The 15,135-nt window shown below is 42.4% G+C and overlaps 1 protein-coding gene across 1 annotated transcript in view; it reads right to left on the minus strand.

The window, feature by feature from the left end:
* The window catches only part of c21h8orf34 (chromosome 21 C8orf34 homolog), a 54,541-nt gene that overhangs the window by 34,387 nt on the left and 5,019 nt on the right, over nt 1-15,135 (minus strand). The window contains exons 2-7 of the mRNA XM_070852853.1: nt 8,186-8,330; nt 7,824-7,955; nt 5,699-5,818; nt 5,429-5,457; nt 4,416-4,579; nt 831-997 (exon numbers count right to left, since the gene is read on the minus strand). Coding sequence (XP_070708954.1) covers nt 831-997; nt 4,416-4,579; nt 5,429-5,457; nt 5,699-5,818; nt 7,824-7,955; nt 8,186-8,330 — 757 coding nt within the window. The remainder of the gene's footprint in view (nt 1-830; nt 998-4,415; nt 4,580-5,428; nt 5,458-5,698; nt 5,819-7,823; nt 7,956-8,185; nt 8,331-15,135) is intronic.

A 15,135-nucleotide genomic window follows, 5' to 3' on the forward strand; every position in this document is an offset into this window, starting at 1 on the left:
TGCTCATCCAGATATCCAGCCACCACATTCAGCACGTACACCTCTATGGGTCTGCACGTATGCAACAAACTCCTTCCTTCAAGCTGTCCCCTATATATATTAAAGGGATTTTCCCATCACTTTTATTTGATTAGTTTACTTTTCCTTAAATCCAGAGTCTACTTCTCTCTCAGTAAGTGCTTTTCCAGGTTATCCAGCGGAGTACATAAAAAGCAAACTATTAAAAGTTTCCTGAAAATCAAGGTACAATACACTAACTACAGTATGTTCTTCTATGCTCTTGATGTTTTCAAGTCAGGTTTGTCGGATGACATCTCAAAGCCCTTAAACATTCCTTACACACACGCTAAAGCTTAAGTGATGTCATTGTCGTTTCATTCATAAACCCACTGAAATAAATTCCTAACAGAGATAGCAAAAACACTAATGAGTCCTGCAAAGCCAAGGGCTCATTAAACATGAAATGTTACGGCTACAATTTTAGTCTTCATGTCAGCGAGGCATTAGTAAGCTTACCTGGCTCTCTGTTGCACACATGCTTGGATACATACAACACACATACAAGGTAAACACAGCAAGCTGTTCTTGGTGTGAGAAGGATGGTAAGAAAACAGGTGTCTGTCTCACACACTAACAGGGCATCTGCTGATATGCACAGTAAGGCGTCGTACACCTGCCTGTCAGTCTGACTCAGAAGCAGCTTTGATTAACAGAAATGAATGGTATGCAACTGGGCAGGAAAGCCTTTCATGTTGATTCATTGCAGTGCGCTGCAGAGCACAATGTACACATGTAAAAGAGTGGTGTATGTACAGAACATGTGACATTACCCAGAAGCTCCATGGCGTCGTCCTCATCCTCCATCTCTTCCTCTGCGACGGAGGGGGCAGGGCTATGGACTGAGTCAAAGGAGTCCTGGGACAACATGGCTGCCAAGAGCTTCTTGTGATGCTGCTGCTGCTCCTTTAGCCCTTTGCTCTTTGTTTCCATCTTCAGGCTGAGGAGGCAAACAGAAGAGGAGTCGAGGCTTAAGAGGAGCTGAAGACCAAAAAGTAAAATCTCAAAGACATTTCCACTCTCATAGAAAACTGGGTAACCATCTTTTAGCACATCTTAACATGTAATTAGCTGTTTAAATTCCACACACAGCCCTTAACTTCTATAAAGCACTTTAAGGTTTTATGTGAAGCTACCGTCATCATCGTCCACAGTAATACGCTTTCAGCAACTGCAAAATATAGCTACAAAATGAGCCTTATAATAACTGTTCCTATTGTAATTACACCCTCTCAGTGTGGATCTAAGTAGACTCAGGCTTTCCAGCAAGTAAAATGTGTTGCATTTGTGAAAGTGAGTTTCCCCACTGGCTGCACCTGGCAGCCATTCCATGGTTGTTAGGGGACAAAATACCATACAATCACTTCAAGTGGCATACAGGGAGAAGATAGATGGGATCATTGCTCTGACGTGAGCAGCAGAGAAAAAGCTGCAGCACTAACCACAAATCCTTGGTTATTATTTAGAAGATGTAGGGTTAGAAAGAAGACCTGAGCCGAGGAGGTTTTATGTAGATCTATATGAGGTGTTGAAAGCATCTCCTGTAGTTTTTGGTCAGCAGGAGAGCCAATAATCAAATCCAACACTCATAGCACCATATAGATTAACAGTCAGGCTGTTTTTAAATCTAAAACAATACCTGAATGGGAAGAAATCAAATACTTCTGTTCATATTTCTTTTACCAAAAGCACAATTTCTCAGGGGAAATTGATTTACCTTTGTGTAAGCATAGAACAAGAAGACTAAGTCTAAAAAATGACCAAACAATGTCTTCTTTCTACACAGTTTAAGCTACAGATAAAATCATAAAGGCTGACTTCCGCATTACCTCTATATTGCAGAAATCAATTTCTATATGCCTCAGGATGGGAGGGTGTGGATTAGAGCAGCCGTAGAGCATTAATTTGATGCTAATCTCAGTTTAATGACTTCTATTTACAGATAATGGGGAAGGGTCATAAGATGACAGATATTTTTTCATACTTTGTATGGCACTTCTCTGATAATTAAATCTACTAAAATATGTACAAGGCAGGGTGGCTGGTGTGATTCTGCATGTACCATTTTCCACAACTCTTCTCTTTTCTTTATGTATCCATTCTTACAGTTTCCTGTTGCTACAAACAGCCATTTTCAACTAGAAGGCAAACCTTTACACATTAATTCTTATATTAAAAGCAGTAAATCTCAGAAATATAAGGTAAGATAAAGAGAAAGAGTATGTTTGGGTATCTTGCATGGAGTAAGATTTATCACTGTTATGTTTTGCACCATATTATGAGCTCATATCTCCTATGAGAATCTCTGGCTCACTATGAATGCTGGCAGCTCACCAGTCTCAGCAATTTTTCCCCCATAAGGACCAACCTCAGGTGCTACAAACCCATCATTAAAGATGATAAATGTGAACAAAAAAAATCAAAGCAAGTGAAAGCTGGCTTTCCCTCACTTTCTGTTTATCACAACCTTTCCCCATTGTTATGTACAGGAAAGTAAGGAATCAGTACTGTTTGTTAAAAGAAAGAATATACGGATAGAACAGGAGGGATAGACAGAGACACACAGTGTATGGTACAGACAGACAGACATGGGAGAAGGGAGTCCCATTCCACTGGACAGACTCTGTCAAAATAAGCCATTTCCTTCTGCTACAGTTGCATCTGATTTCCCATGTGCCCCTTGCGCTTATCCCTCTAGACGTTGCAGCCAATCATACAGAGAGCCACCAACACCTGTCAGCCGTCCTTTTGGTCCTTAGTGACAGGTGGGCTGGAATGAGGGTCAGGAGCAAGAGGACTGAAAATGCAAACAAGTAAACTTACCAAAGTAAGTAGCCCAGGAGGAGGATGGGCTAGTTTGACGAATAAGGTCAGATACACATGGAAATGTGAGAACTCTAGTCTGAGTGTGTATGAGCACCAGAGGGAATGGCCTATTAAGGCTCACATGGGATTTTAAGAGAGGGCAGTGCTGGTCTTTGCCAGTTTTCTTCTTGCTCAAAGTGGGCATTTTTATCTCATCTGATACAAAATATAAACCTAACCAAATCCCACTTTTAACTGGATCTGGATATGGGCATGGATCTGGACTCCCCCAACATTTTGATAAAGTGGCACCACAGCGATGCACATCAGAGATAATGATATCCTCTGAAAATGTAAGTCACACTAATTTTAACGTGTGTAATGTGTGTATCGTGTGGGTGGATGAATCTGAGTTTTAAGAATGCATCTGTCCCTTTCAACTCACGTCTCCCCTCTTTAGGCTTACCTTCACCTTACACTATATCCAAAATATATATCCACACTATATCCAAACCTTAAATAGACAAAAAACAAATGTATGTTTTTCCTGATCTCGATATTTTTGACTTTGTGGCTTCAACAGAAAACAGCTTGGAGGATGGGGGAGTGATCTCAATCCCCAAACAGGATCTGAAGTGGGAGCAAGTTCCCAGTAAATGCAATTCAGAGTTGTTATAAATGATCTGTCTGATGAGCCAAATACTCCTCCAGTTGATGATAGAGGGAGCTGTGACTATTTCGGGACGCTGCACCATTCCAAACACGTAGCTGCGCAAGTTTCTCACACTCTTCATAGGTAAATACGCAACATCTCATTTACAAACACACACACAGAGCAGAGCTCATCTGTGAGCCCACACACAGCCCTATCTCCCAGCTCAGACATCGAACTAAGTGATTTCTCCCTATAATCCACCCATACAGTAACCTAATGAGATTAACACTGTGTGTATGTCAGCTCAGGCGCGCGCATGATTTATGGTTTTATATCCGATCCTCCTCTAATTAGTCACATCAGCAGCTGCAGTGCACATGAGACACAAACACACACGCAAAGCAAAAGAGGGAAGTGCAAGAGTTACGAGGCTATTTGAAAATTGGCTAGTTTTGCAACCACATGAATTTAAATAAAATTTGAAAAAAAGCGTCCTGATAGGGCGACAAATGATTTAACAGTGCATCACGCGTTTAGCAGTTATATTGTCAAAGACGGGCCATTTTTAAAATTACAAGCACAAAATTCCTCTGGCCTTGAGCGCACAGAAATTAGGTTAGCTTTAATTTGAAATTGGGTTGAAGCAGTATCATGGCAAGCATGTTTGATCGCGCCTTTGAAATGGGATTATCAAACCCATTCAGATGGGCATTCCTCAGGCAGCAAGAGCCACACTTAGAAGTCTACCTTCTCATTTTTAAAGAGCCAACAATAGCTTTGTGAACTTTCTTCAAGTTTTAAACTTTTTTTTCTTCATTTAAATGACTCACACATGCACCCACTTGCGCACACACTCTTATATATATGAGTGCTCATTTATATTATGCCAATCACCCACCTCCCAGCAGGGCTGCTGTCTCCACTCCAGCACACTTCAGTTTTAGCCCGAGGGACAGGGGGGTGCAGCATCTCAGCAGCCAGCGGGTCCGCGTCCTCTTCTTCCCGTCCAACCCACTCTCCCACCACCCGAGGGCGCAGCACTGAGTTAAAGCCTCCCAAGTTCTGAAAGAGCAACACAGAAATAATAAGAAGCAAAACAACAGACTGAAGAGGGCAGACAGAAAGACAAAGATGCAGAATTAAATGAAAATGAGCACATGAGGAAGCGAGTGAAGCCAGAACTGCTAGACAAACTCTGGCTTTACACTATGCACTTTTAAGAGAATAGTTGAAAAGCACCACATCTTTGTATGAGATCTGTCTCCCTCCCATTCTGCTCCCAAAACCAGACGCACACGTTTACAACCATGCTCAATACACAAAGCAAAAATATGTCTGCTTGTCCAGAATGCTATGCTATCAAATGCTATTGTCTGTGCGTGATCAGAGCAGGTGTTTGGTATTCATTCCCTGCTCCATCCCACAGAAAAGAAAGGAAAATCTCTGGGCTGAGAGCCAAGGATGTTGGACATGTACTGCTGCACTGAGCAAAAAGTGAAGTCCCTGTCAAAACATATGCTGTGCCTCTCATCCAGACCCACCATTTCCAAATCGCTCTGTGCATCTTGAGCCTGGGCAGTCACTGCACTATTGTGTTGGAGAGAATTGGGGCCGGGCGAGGACAAAGACAGAGCTCAGACAAAGCTGTGCACGTAAGATGCACACTGAAGCAGCAAGGAAGAGGGAGATGGAGGACATGCTAACTGAAATATCACTCTCGCATATCACTCCCATGAGATAGCAGTTCATCATGAGAAAAAAAGCTGTGCTGCTCTGTCAACCAAGCAAGTTATGAAACAAGGCTTTTATTTGATGCTGCTGAGTGATGAGTGACAGAACTGTTTTTCCATATAACTGTGATGCCAGTGTGTATAGGATTTTAATAAAGACTACAGTCTGGTTAATGTCTACCTGGTCAAGCTCATCAGAGATGGCGATGCCTGCAGAGAAAAGAAAATGGTTTAAAGCACAGAGAAGCACCTAACCCTAACCCTAACCCTAATACAGTTCAAAATCCTGACTTAAGCTGCTTTGTGGCGAGCTTGTAAGATTAGCTGCTCAATCCAGTTTTCAGGATTTACGGCGACATTTACAGAAAGGTCTGCACTTAAGTTATGTATGTTAAGATGCGTATTAGGATTGCTGAGTATGGTGTGACCATGCCGAGCTGCAGCCACTCACTGCGTGACAGACTCTCCAGGGCCTTGCCCAGCTTCTTGCTCTCCTGCAGAATGTGGTTGAGCTCGTCAAAGTCCCGGCTCTCCCTCCAGTCCCAGGATGGGTACTCTATTGACCGCGGCACTGGACGTCATGAACATAAACACAAACATACAATATTTGTCAGATTGTCTGAAAGCACCACAGTTCGAGATTGTTTGAATCACATGTAAACAACAATAATAATAAGTCTGCCCAAACATTCTAAAAACGAGAACTGAAAAATCAACCGTGTTTTGATTTGTTCTGTAAACTCCACAGCTTGAAGCAGATTTGTCCAAACAGGAGCTTGTGAATTACTGCAGAATGAAGTGGAATGGGAGCACTGTCAGAAAAGTCAACATTTCTTCTCCAGAAGCACAGAGCTCACTGGACAGAGGCCAGGGGACAGTGTCTGTCAGTCTCTTTGATTAACATACAAAATAACTCAAACAGGAATAGGAAATGACCCACTTACTGTGCTGACATCCTGCCCAAGTCCTCTAGCAGCGTCCCCCAGCTTCTATATGATGGTTAATTCATTAACTGTTGGATTCAGACATTATTTATAAATGGAAAGAGCGATATTCCTTTATAGAGGAGGATTACTTGTAGTTCATCCATATCTAACGTCCTTATGCTCAAACACGACTGAATTTGAATTAACATGAAGAACCAGTGGGTTACGAAGAGATGCCAAACACAGGTGCTGGTTGACTACTAGCCACACTTCACTGCCTGAACAGACACTGCAAGTAGACTGTAATTCTATGGGTGCATATGTGATAACAGGAGCAAAGAGTAAGCGTCACCCTTCTGTTTACTCACACACATTCACACAAATAAGTAAACTAGAATGTGCATATTTGACAGCACTGCTGCTACAATCTGCAATCCTCTACCCTTGTTTACCCTGACTAAGCTGCTTGGCATTGTAACAACCATAAACACAGCGCAAATGTCTCTGCCAAATACAGACTGGAGAACAAAAAAAATGTCATTACTTCCGGCAAAGAGTGCTGTGCTGTGTGCTGTGCTGATGCTGCAAAGGGCTGTGCTGTATCTTAATAGCCTAGATTAATGGTTAAGGATTCAGTTCCAACCGGGGCTGCCCATTTAAGCATCAGTCAAATAGAAGTGTGGCCAAAGCACAGTAACCCTTTGCCAAACTGTACACAGAAAATCAGGCACATCACTTGAACTTCTGTTTATCTGTGACAGCCTTTGTGTTGTTCTTGCTACAATGTACGATAATGATGAGCGGCAATTCTTTTGATTTCAATTTTTCATAAGCTCCTGCACACCAAAACACGTATGCATGTATTTTTAATGTGATTTGACTTAAAATGTAGCTTTGAAGGCTTCTTGCTCTGAATGGGGAGCAGGAACGCTGCTAACGCTCATAAGTGAAGTACACCTCCATGTGCCCAGTGTCGCCTCTCCCTCTCTGACTTCTCCCCATCACTTGTTTTCTTTTTCTCACTTCATGCACTCGTCCCAACACACGTTTTCCTCTTGATTGTGAGAAATAATCTGACCGCAGCCTAAAATAGACTTGGTCTGGCAGTGACAGAGGACAGTGTTAAATTATTTAGCCAGTCTATGGCTCTTCTTGCTCCCCATTTGACCTAACCTCATTGTCTCAAGTGTCATACTTCCTCTAACGTGATAGCCACAATAATTTATCACAGAACCAAGAAAGTTACTGCAAGGAAAATCTTCTCATCTGTATTCATTCCGCATTAATGTAAGAACTTTGAACAATTCATCTTGTGAGTGTGTAGCAGTGCACTAGCAAGTGTGTAAAATGTCGCACTTTATAATGAACTCATCTGCAGGGCTCTGAGAGACTGGAAGGAGGACACTGGACTATACACTGTGACTAACTTTAATTAGATATAATTATGTCAAATTAAAAATGAAGATTAAAGTGAATGGAGCGTGTAATTGGGATACAACTGATACAACAGGTATCAAAACTGTGTAGCTTCATATTCTAAAGTGGATGCTGAGTGTGAGTGAGTGTGTCTGTTCAGCAGCGTACTCGCAAAGAATTTCAGGAAGTAGAAACTTTACAGGTAAGTGCTGACGGCACAAAAAACAAACTCACAGGACTTAGATTCAGGTGAAGGAGGAGAGATACTTGAAACTGCCAGGTCGCTCTTGGATTTTTTCGGTTTCTTTGGGTGAATTTGCCATGGCTTCTCATAGCTGTTGTACTCCTTTCGAGTGTTTTTGCTTTCTGTAAGGAGAGATAGTCACAATGCTCACAAAGGAAAATAAAAATGCAGGCCAGGTTCACTCTGCAAGGTTTGTTGTCTCTGTCGCAGATGCAAATTAATGGCTCAATGGGTCATTGAGCCTATATTCATCATACACTGTGTGTATTGCGGGGGGGAGTTTGTGCAAAGACAAATGCTTCATCAAGCATGCGTGTGTACATTATGTGTGCTTGCATGTGTGTGTACCGACCTGGGGAGCTCTGCGCCCACAGTGCTGCAGAGCCGGAGAGAGCTCTGTGCAGCTTGCCAGGGCTGTCTTGCTTGGTCTGCAGGTGATCAATGAGAAAAGGGATTGGATGGTCTGGAGTCTCAGTTATCAATTTGGTCATCAACTCCTACAGGAGCAGAGTAAAGCAGAGAGCAGTTAGATGAGAGTGGTCCTACAATATCCACCATGCTGAAGTGGAGAAAGACAATCAATCCCTGCAAGCTTTACACGCATTATAACTCTCTTGATACTGAAGTGAACTTCAGTATCAAAAAGTGAACTTCAGTATATGTGAGAAGGGAGCTGGCCAAAGTGGTGAGATAATCCCTTTATCTTCACTGTAGTTTCAGGAATTTGCAACACCAAGTTTCAATATCATAAGAAATGAATAGTCGAGCCAAACAAGACATTGCTTAATCCCAGTGGACAACAAACATGTCAGCAAACCCAATCAAAAATCAGAACAGTCTGTAAGACAAAAGATAAACAAGTAAATAAATAGTGAGTGATTTCTGCATTGGGACAAATCTAAATGAGTGAAAAGACACCATTACTTCATTCCCACTGGGAGATTATTTGTCTTACAAAAATAGATTTTGATGAATTATTGGTAAACATTAAAAACCTGACAGTCTGTTTATGAAGAGATAGTGTGCAAAGATGATGTGACAGGTATATAAAGAGAAAGTTAATTACACTGTAAGGGGATGAGACAATGAAAAACAGAAAGGTAGTGAAAATGTTCACAGGAGTGAGTCAACCTTGGACTGATGGAGACAAGCAGGCAAAAAGAAGAAAAGTACTGCATAAGGTACAAAAGCGGGAAAGCACATAGGGAGTCACAGTAACAGGTGCTGAGGCTAAAGGCTGCATCTTACTCTGCATGCTAATCTTAAATCCGTCGAGCGCATGATGGGAATTCAGCATCAAATGCGCCAATCGTGTCAGAAGTAATCAAGTCCTGTCTCTGTGCTTTGCCAACTCATAGGCACACACTCATAAAAATGAACTTTATAGCACTCTAGGTCAAAATACAAATGCAATGTGAGAAGAGAGAGACATTTTCGTCCACAGGATACCAAAACTACATTTGGCACCAAAGCAACATTGTACAGCTGTAGGGAATAAGTGTCCTTCTGAAGCTGAAGTGTGAAGTGAAATGAGCATATGTCTGTGTGTGTGTGTGTGTGTGTGTGTGTGTGTGTGTGTGTGTGTGCTGGTATGATATGATATGAGAATAAACTCTGTTTGACCAGTTTAAGCCAGTCAGAGCAGCTGAGGACGACTACTGCAGAGAAGCAAAGAAAGTCATTAGTGGACTGCAGTGAATTGGCAGTAATGTATGGGTAAAATGAGTGTGTGTGTGTCTGTGTGTGTGAGACAAGCGCATACTGTACACATGTTTATGTGCAGCTAAACAGAATCATGTAGTCCCATGCTTTTTTGGCTGGTGTGTGTTTGTCCTTGTGGACATGCTCATGTATCAGCATGTGTGTGCTCCAGGGGGCGGGGAGGGCTACCAGGACACAGCATATATGTGTATTAACGTTGGCTAGCCTTAGCTGCGCAGCGCTGCGTGTGCTCAGAAAGCTAATCAGGTAATTGGTCATGGGGACATTCCTGCTCGGCCCCAGTGTCTACAGCAGCTCTGACAGCAAACAGCATGTGAATGAGTGTGCTGAAATGCTTCTCTGCAAACTACAAGTGTAGGCACTGGAGAACCTCGCTCAAGAGAAAGCTGGAGAGAGCTACAAGGTCTTCAGAAAGAAAAATTATGTTATTTCTGAGAAATAGCCATATGAGTGAATCTTTTAAGAGAATATACTGCCTACTAAGTGTTTAGTAAAGCATCTCTCATCACAACTGCAATTGATGTCTGTGGCCTCTGTCTAACAATTATAAACCACTAATGATGCTACGATGTAAAAGTTGTAATTACTGCTCAGTAGCTCATGTGGGTAATTTAACTAACCTACCAACAGGAGGTCTATAAATGCAGGTAGTAATTTGGTGAATTATACAGGAAGCCAAACTAGCAGAACTCTGTTATGAGCCTCAGGGTTTCCAAGTCTCAATAGTTTTTGGTGGGGTAGGAACAAAAGGAAGGACGTGCCGTTCTTTTTCTTGATGACTGTCGAGTGGTGATTTTCATGATTGTGTTTCGCTGTAGAAACCAAATGTACACACTGAAGCAAAATGTGGCAAACAAGGGCAGATGGACAGATTGTGTAGATTCGGGGGACTTTTAGAGAAATGGCAGCACATACGGGTGCATCTGCATTCTGCCCACGTCTGTACTGTAAAACCCTTGTGTGCCAACATGTATTGATTGCAGATCCTGTGGAGTGTTTTGCATCCAGTATGCCACAAGCTGCTGAATGAGCTAATGCACCCTTTTACCTTTGTGTCCTTCACCATCTTCAATAACATCATAAAAAGGCAAAGAGACATACTGTAAGTAACAGATCCCCCTGTATCTGGATGGTTGATACGCATACATTACATATATCACATATACAGCAGAGCAAGGTAACCATATCTGACACTTTCACTTTCTATGGTAATGAGGGGCTTTAAATAGTGTGAGTCCTGTTTGATTAAGCCCATGCTGTTTGACTCATAATTATATTTTCTTTGACAGGAACCATAGTAACATGTAGACTCAAATTTGGGTCAACATTTCGATATACAAGTAGACCTTAATGCTATTTGGCTTGGAGTGCCTTGCATCAGCAAAACAGCATCCCCTCCCCTGCATATGTTTATGTGTGTGTGTGGGAGAGATAAAGAGAGGCAGAGAGTTTCAGCCTCTGCATCAGTGTACTACAAGCAGGCCAACAGGTGGCGTTAGCAACTGAAACATTCAGTCCATATCTGTGCAGATCTGTTGTCGGGGTGAGATATCTCTTTGCCCCTGGCAGTTTGGTTTGCTGGCGGTAATTGACAAGCTGTCAGCCAGCCATGAGACACTGGTGTCCTTGGAAGCTCTCAAGGACCCCCCCCCCCCATCCCCCAGGGGACAATGACAATCATGATGCTCTTACTGATGCTCCCTGCATCACCGCAACTTAAACAAACTCCTAAAATTGAAAGTAGAAAGGAGTTGAAGGAGAGGAGGGCAAATGGGGTTTTTAAGATCAGTGGCAGATTGAAGGACAGGGGGAGAAATCCACAGAGAGAGGTTCACAGTAGCATGAAGGAGAGAAAGATGGAAACAGAGAACGCTGACAAGGTGGTGCGTAAAAACCAAAGTCTGAAGTTCAATCTCTAGTGACAGAGAGCACCCAGCCTGATCAAATGCCCTTATGAGTGTGAAGAACCAACCTAAAGAGGTGCATATATCTCTGGTGTGAATCACCGGAGGTATCAAAGAAAAGTGTGTGAGTACAGTAAAGAAAAGTTGGATTGAAAAAAACTGATATTGACAGTCGCTGCAGCTACATAAGCCCTGTGATTTAAGCAACTTGACCTAAGCTTTACTTTTATTTCTCACCAGCCTGTGAGCTGATACATTTCCACCTCAGCTGTTGCAGACTCCTGGTGGATTGTTTTAACTACGGATGTCTGGATGACTGGATGTGAGGAGACACTGAGCCTGCATGAGCCTGCTTTCTACAGTGTCTGCGTTCCTGGGCAGTGTATCCATTGCAATCTCCTGAGACGAGACAACTGTGTCCGTATACCGTTTGTCTGTGTATACGCAGGAATATGGCCACAACATACAGTTTGCATGTACAATAAATTTTCATCTTTTTCTGTTAAAAAAGAATTAGTTTCCTGGAACACATTTTCAACTAAAAATAATCGGCACAGCAACTCAGAAGCTGTGGCTCTGATCAGCTATAAAACCTGACATATTTTCTTCAGACTTGTCCTTGTATACAAAAAATTTAAATGCAGCAACAGCTCTTCCAGGACTCCCAAGAGGGCTCCTTGTCCTCGCACTAGAGGCCACCGACTGCCTTTGATTTACCTGCTGTTTGTCAAAAGGAGGATGGGAATACAAAGTTATATCAGAGGGCATTTAAGGTGACGTCTCTGTGTCTGGCCAATGGGCTTCATATACAGAAAGAGGTCATCATTGGAAAAAAGAGAGCGATGTGATGAGCCACTTTAGGTGAAGATGAGTAGGGAGAGAGCGAGGTGCCACTGGAAGAGATCCAGACCTTGAATAAGCAGGCAGACAAGAGCAGAAGAGATCATGCGGAAGAGGAGACGGTGGGAGAGGCAATGTCACCTGACCAGGCTGGCACGACCAGATAATTCTCATCAGAAGAGATGCTTTTAGCTGCCCCACTGATACACACAAGAAATAGACGCCCTCGCTCGTCACTCGATCCGTCCTGCAGCACTTGCCTCAAGTTCATTTTCATTACTACGCCCATGTTTTGCAGCAGCAGAAATATGGCCGGTTTCATTTCTCTGTGGGATATTTAGAGCATGAGTAATGGGAACTGGCTCACTATTAGTCAGTTTATGAAGTAATCAGGTGACAGAATGTATCGACCCCAATTCAGTCATTCATAGAGCAAAAATTATTAATATTCTCAATGTGAGTATATGAAGATTTTATTCTTTTGAAACTGAAATGAAACATACTTGGGTCTTCATCCCTCTATAGTTACATTTCTGCTGCTCTTTGCTCTGATGGTTTTATCATTTTTTACTTCCCAACATTCACATATCTGACCAATGATGTCTTGAAATGAAAGAAATGGTGCACGCTGGTAGCTTACCTGGTAGAGCACATACCATAACGGCTGAGTCCTTATCGCAGCAGCCTGGGTTTGACTCTGGCCTGGGCCCTTTGCTGCATGTCATTCCCTCTCTCTCCCTCCCTTGACTTGCCTGTCTCTCTTTGATTTGTTGAATAAAAGCAGAAATGCCAAAAAATGAATGAAATGTACCAAGAACACTAACATTGGAAGACACATGCTTTATTTGTCTAGCTCGCATTACCTAGGCCTCAGATTAGCAACAACTGAAATTTAGAAATCACAGAATGACAACTATGGAATTTGTTCCCCTTCACTTACAGTGAAACTGTCTTAGGAAGGGATCTCTTATCGGCAACAATCACAAAGATAAATGTGGCCTTTAAATACATGATTTCTTTGTGGGCTCTTAATGTACAAACACAGACATACAGTCATTAGTCACCATCTGAACAAATATAGGTTAACTGTCAAAGCTGTGTGTATCAGATGAGCAGCTCTCCCACACCAGCAGCATGACTATCAGTTACACACAGCAGTCAGCCATCAGCATCCTCAGGCTGGAAGTGGACATGATAACTTTATTAGCATGCACCACAGCCACTGGACTCTCTCCCTTTCTCTTTCCCTTTCCAGTACACACTCCCTGCCCCCGCCTTACACCGCACGCTCTAAATCTTCCTCATATTGGACTTCACTCATCGTCTCACTGCCTGATCTCTCAGATATCCTTTGCCTTCCCTCTTCGCCCCATCCTGTATTCCCCCAGGACCAACCTGGCCTTAGGCTGCCTGTTCAGCTGCCTGTCTTGTAGTAATTACTCTAACTGTGCCTGAAGGGGAGCTGTATTAACCCATACATGACCAGGCGTCTGCCATATCAAACCAAAGAACCAAACCAAAAACTGGTGTCTGGAAAATGAAATCAAAGACCTGCTGTCATTGCTGAGTTCTGTCTGGCACATTATGTGTTTGGAGTTTAACCAATCACAAGTGCTCTCTCTCCTCTGAATTTCAATGGTGTTGATTTCTAGGTATGAATTCTACTGTCTTCCCCTGCACCCCGGAGACAACAAAAAGTGAGAGGCTTTGTTTTAATTTCCACACAATGTCGTAACAAACTGCCATGGGAAATTGCAAACCATTTCACTCTAAAATGACTTTATTGACTTTTAGCATGCCTTCAGTTTTTTAATAGGATTTTAAAATTGAAGTTAGCATGTCTGTGGTTAGATGTAAAATATACTACATATAATAAGCCACCAGCATACGAATGAATGAGCAAAAAGCAAGAATACAAGTCACTGATCAATGCACTTAACTATGCTTAGTCATGACAAAAGTGTAGGTGATGAGCCTCTTTCTAGCACGATAAAAGCACCTCATTTCTCATATTGGACTGTTTATCGCTATAAATGGTCACTATTTGTCTGTAATAACGGACCTCATTTTGCAGATATTTTGCTCTGAATGTAAATGAAACAACAAAGCAACCCTGAGATGAAATTTCGGGGTTATTACTACCAGATGTGTGGGAGGTGTGCCAATGACAAAGTAACCCTGTCAGGCAGGAATGTTTCCAGATACGTTTGCACAAGTAATTAAGACATCTGTGATGGATTCTTCCTGATGTATAACGGAGCCTCTCTCATGCTCAACTGTCTGTGTGTGTTTCTGCTAATGCCTCAAAAGGTCAAGATATGTCAAAGCCAGATGCCTACGATTTGTGACACACTTTTTCACACATTTTCCTGTACAGGAATTGTGGTGATCAGTCAATAATCAATCACTATGTCAAATCAAATGTTTAAAGAAAAAGGTACAAAAACAAGTTACCTGCATTCAGAAATAGCATGATTTCACTGAGACAGTAGACACTGCAACTACAGTCGGTGAACATAGCTCAAACCCAATCACACCCAGTCCAATAAATTACCTCTTAAGGGAGTTGATCAATAGGTCAAACGGTGTGTGTGTGTGTGTGTCCAAGTCCTGCTTCACTGACGGACCTCTTTATAGTACTGCGGGGCTGCACTACTGAGACCCTGAGCACAGCAGATTAGAAATACTACAGAGCTGAGCAGGTTAGAGTGGGCCTTTTCACTGCAGATGGATATACTTTATAGTTCCCCTAAAGAAATCTACAGGGAGACGTGAAGTCATTTCACTTTTCTACAAGTAGCAACACTAACAGTAGGAACAGCACAGCTTACCAATT

The sequence above is a fragment of the Pempheris klunzingeri genome, chromosome 21 (assembly GCF_042242105.1).
Source record: "Pempheris klunzingeri isolate RE-2024b chromosome 21, fPemKlu1.hap1, whole genome shotgun sequence".
NCBI classification, from domain to species: domain Eukaryota; kingdom Metazoa; phylum Chordata; class Actinopteri; order Acropomatiformes; family Pempheridae; genus Pempheris; species Pempheris klunzingeri.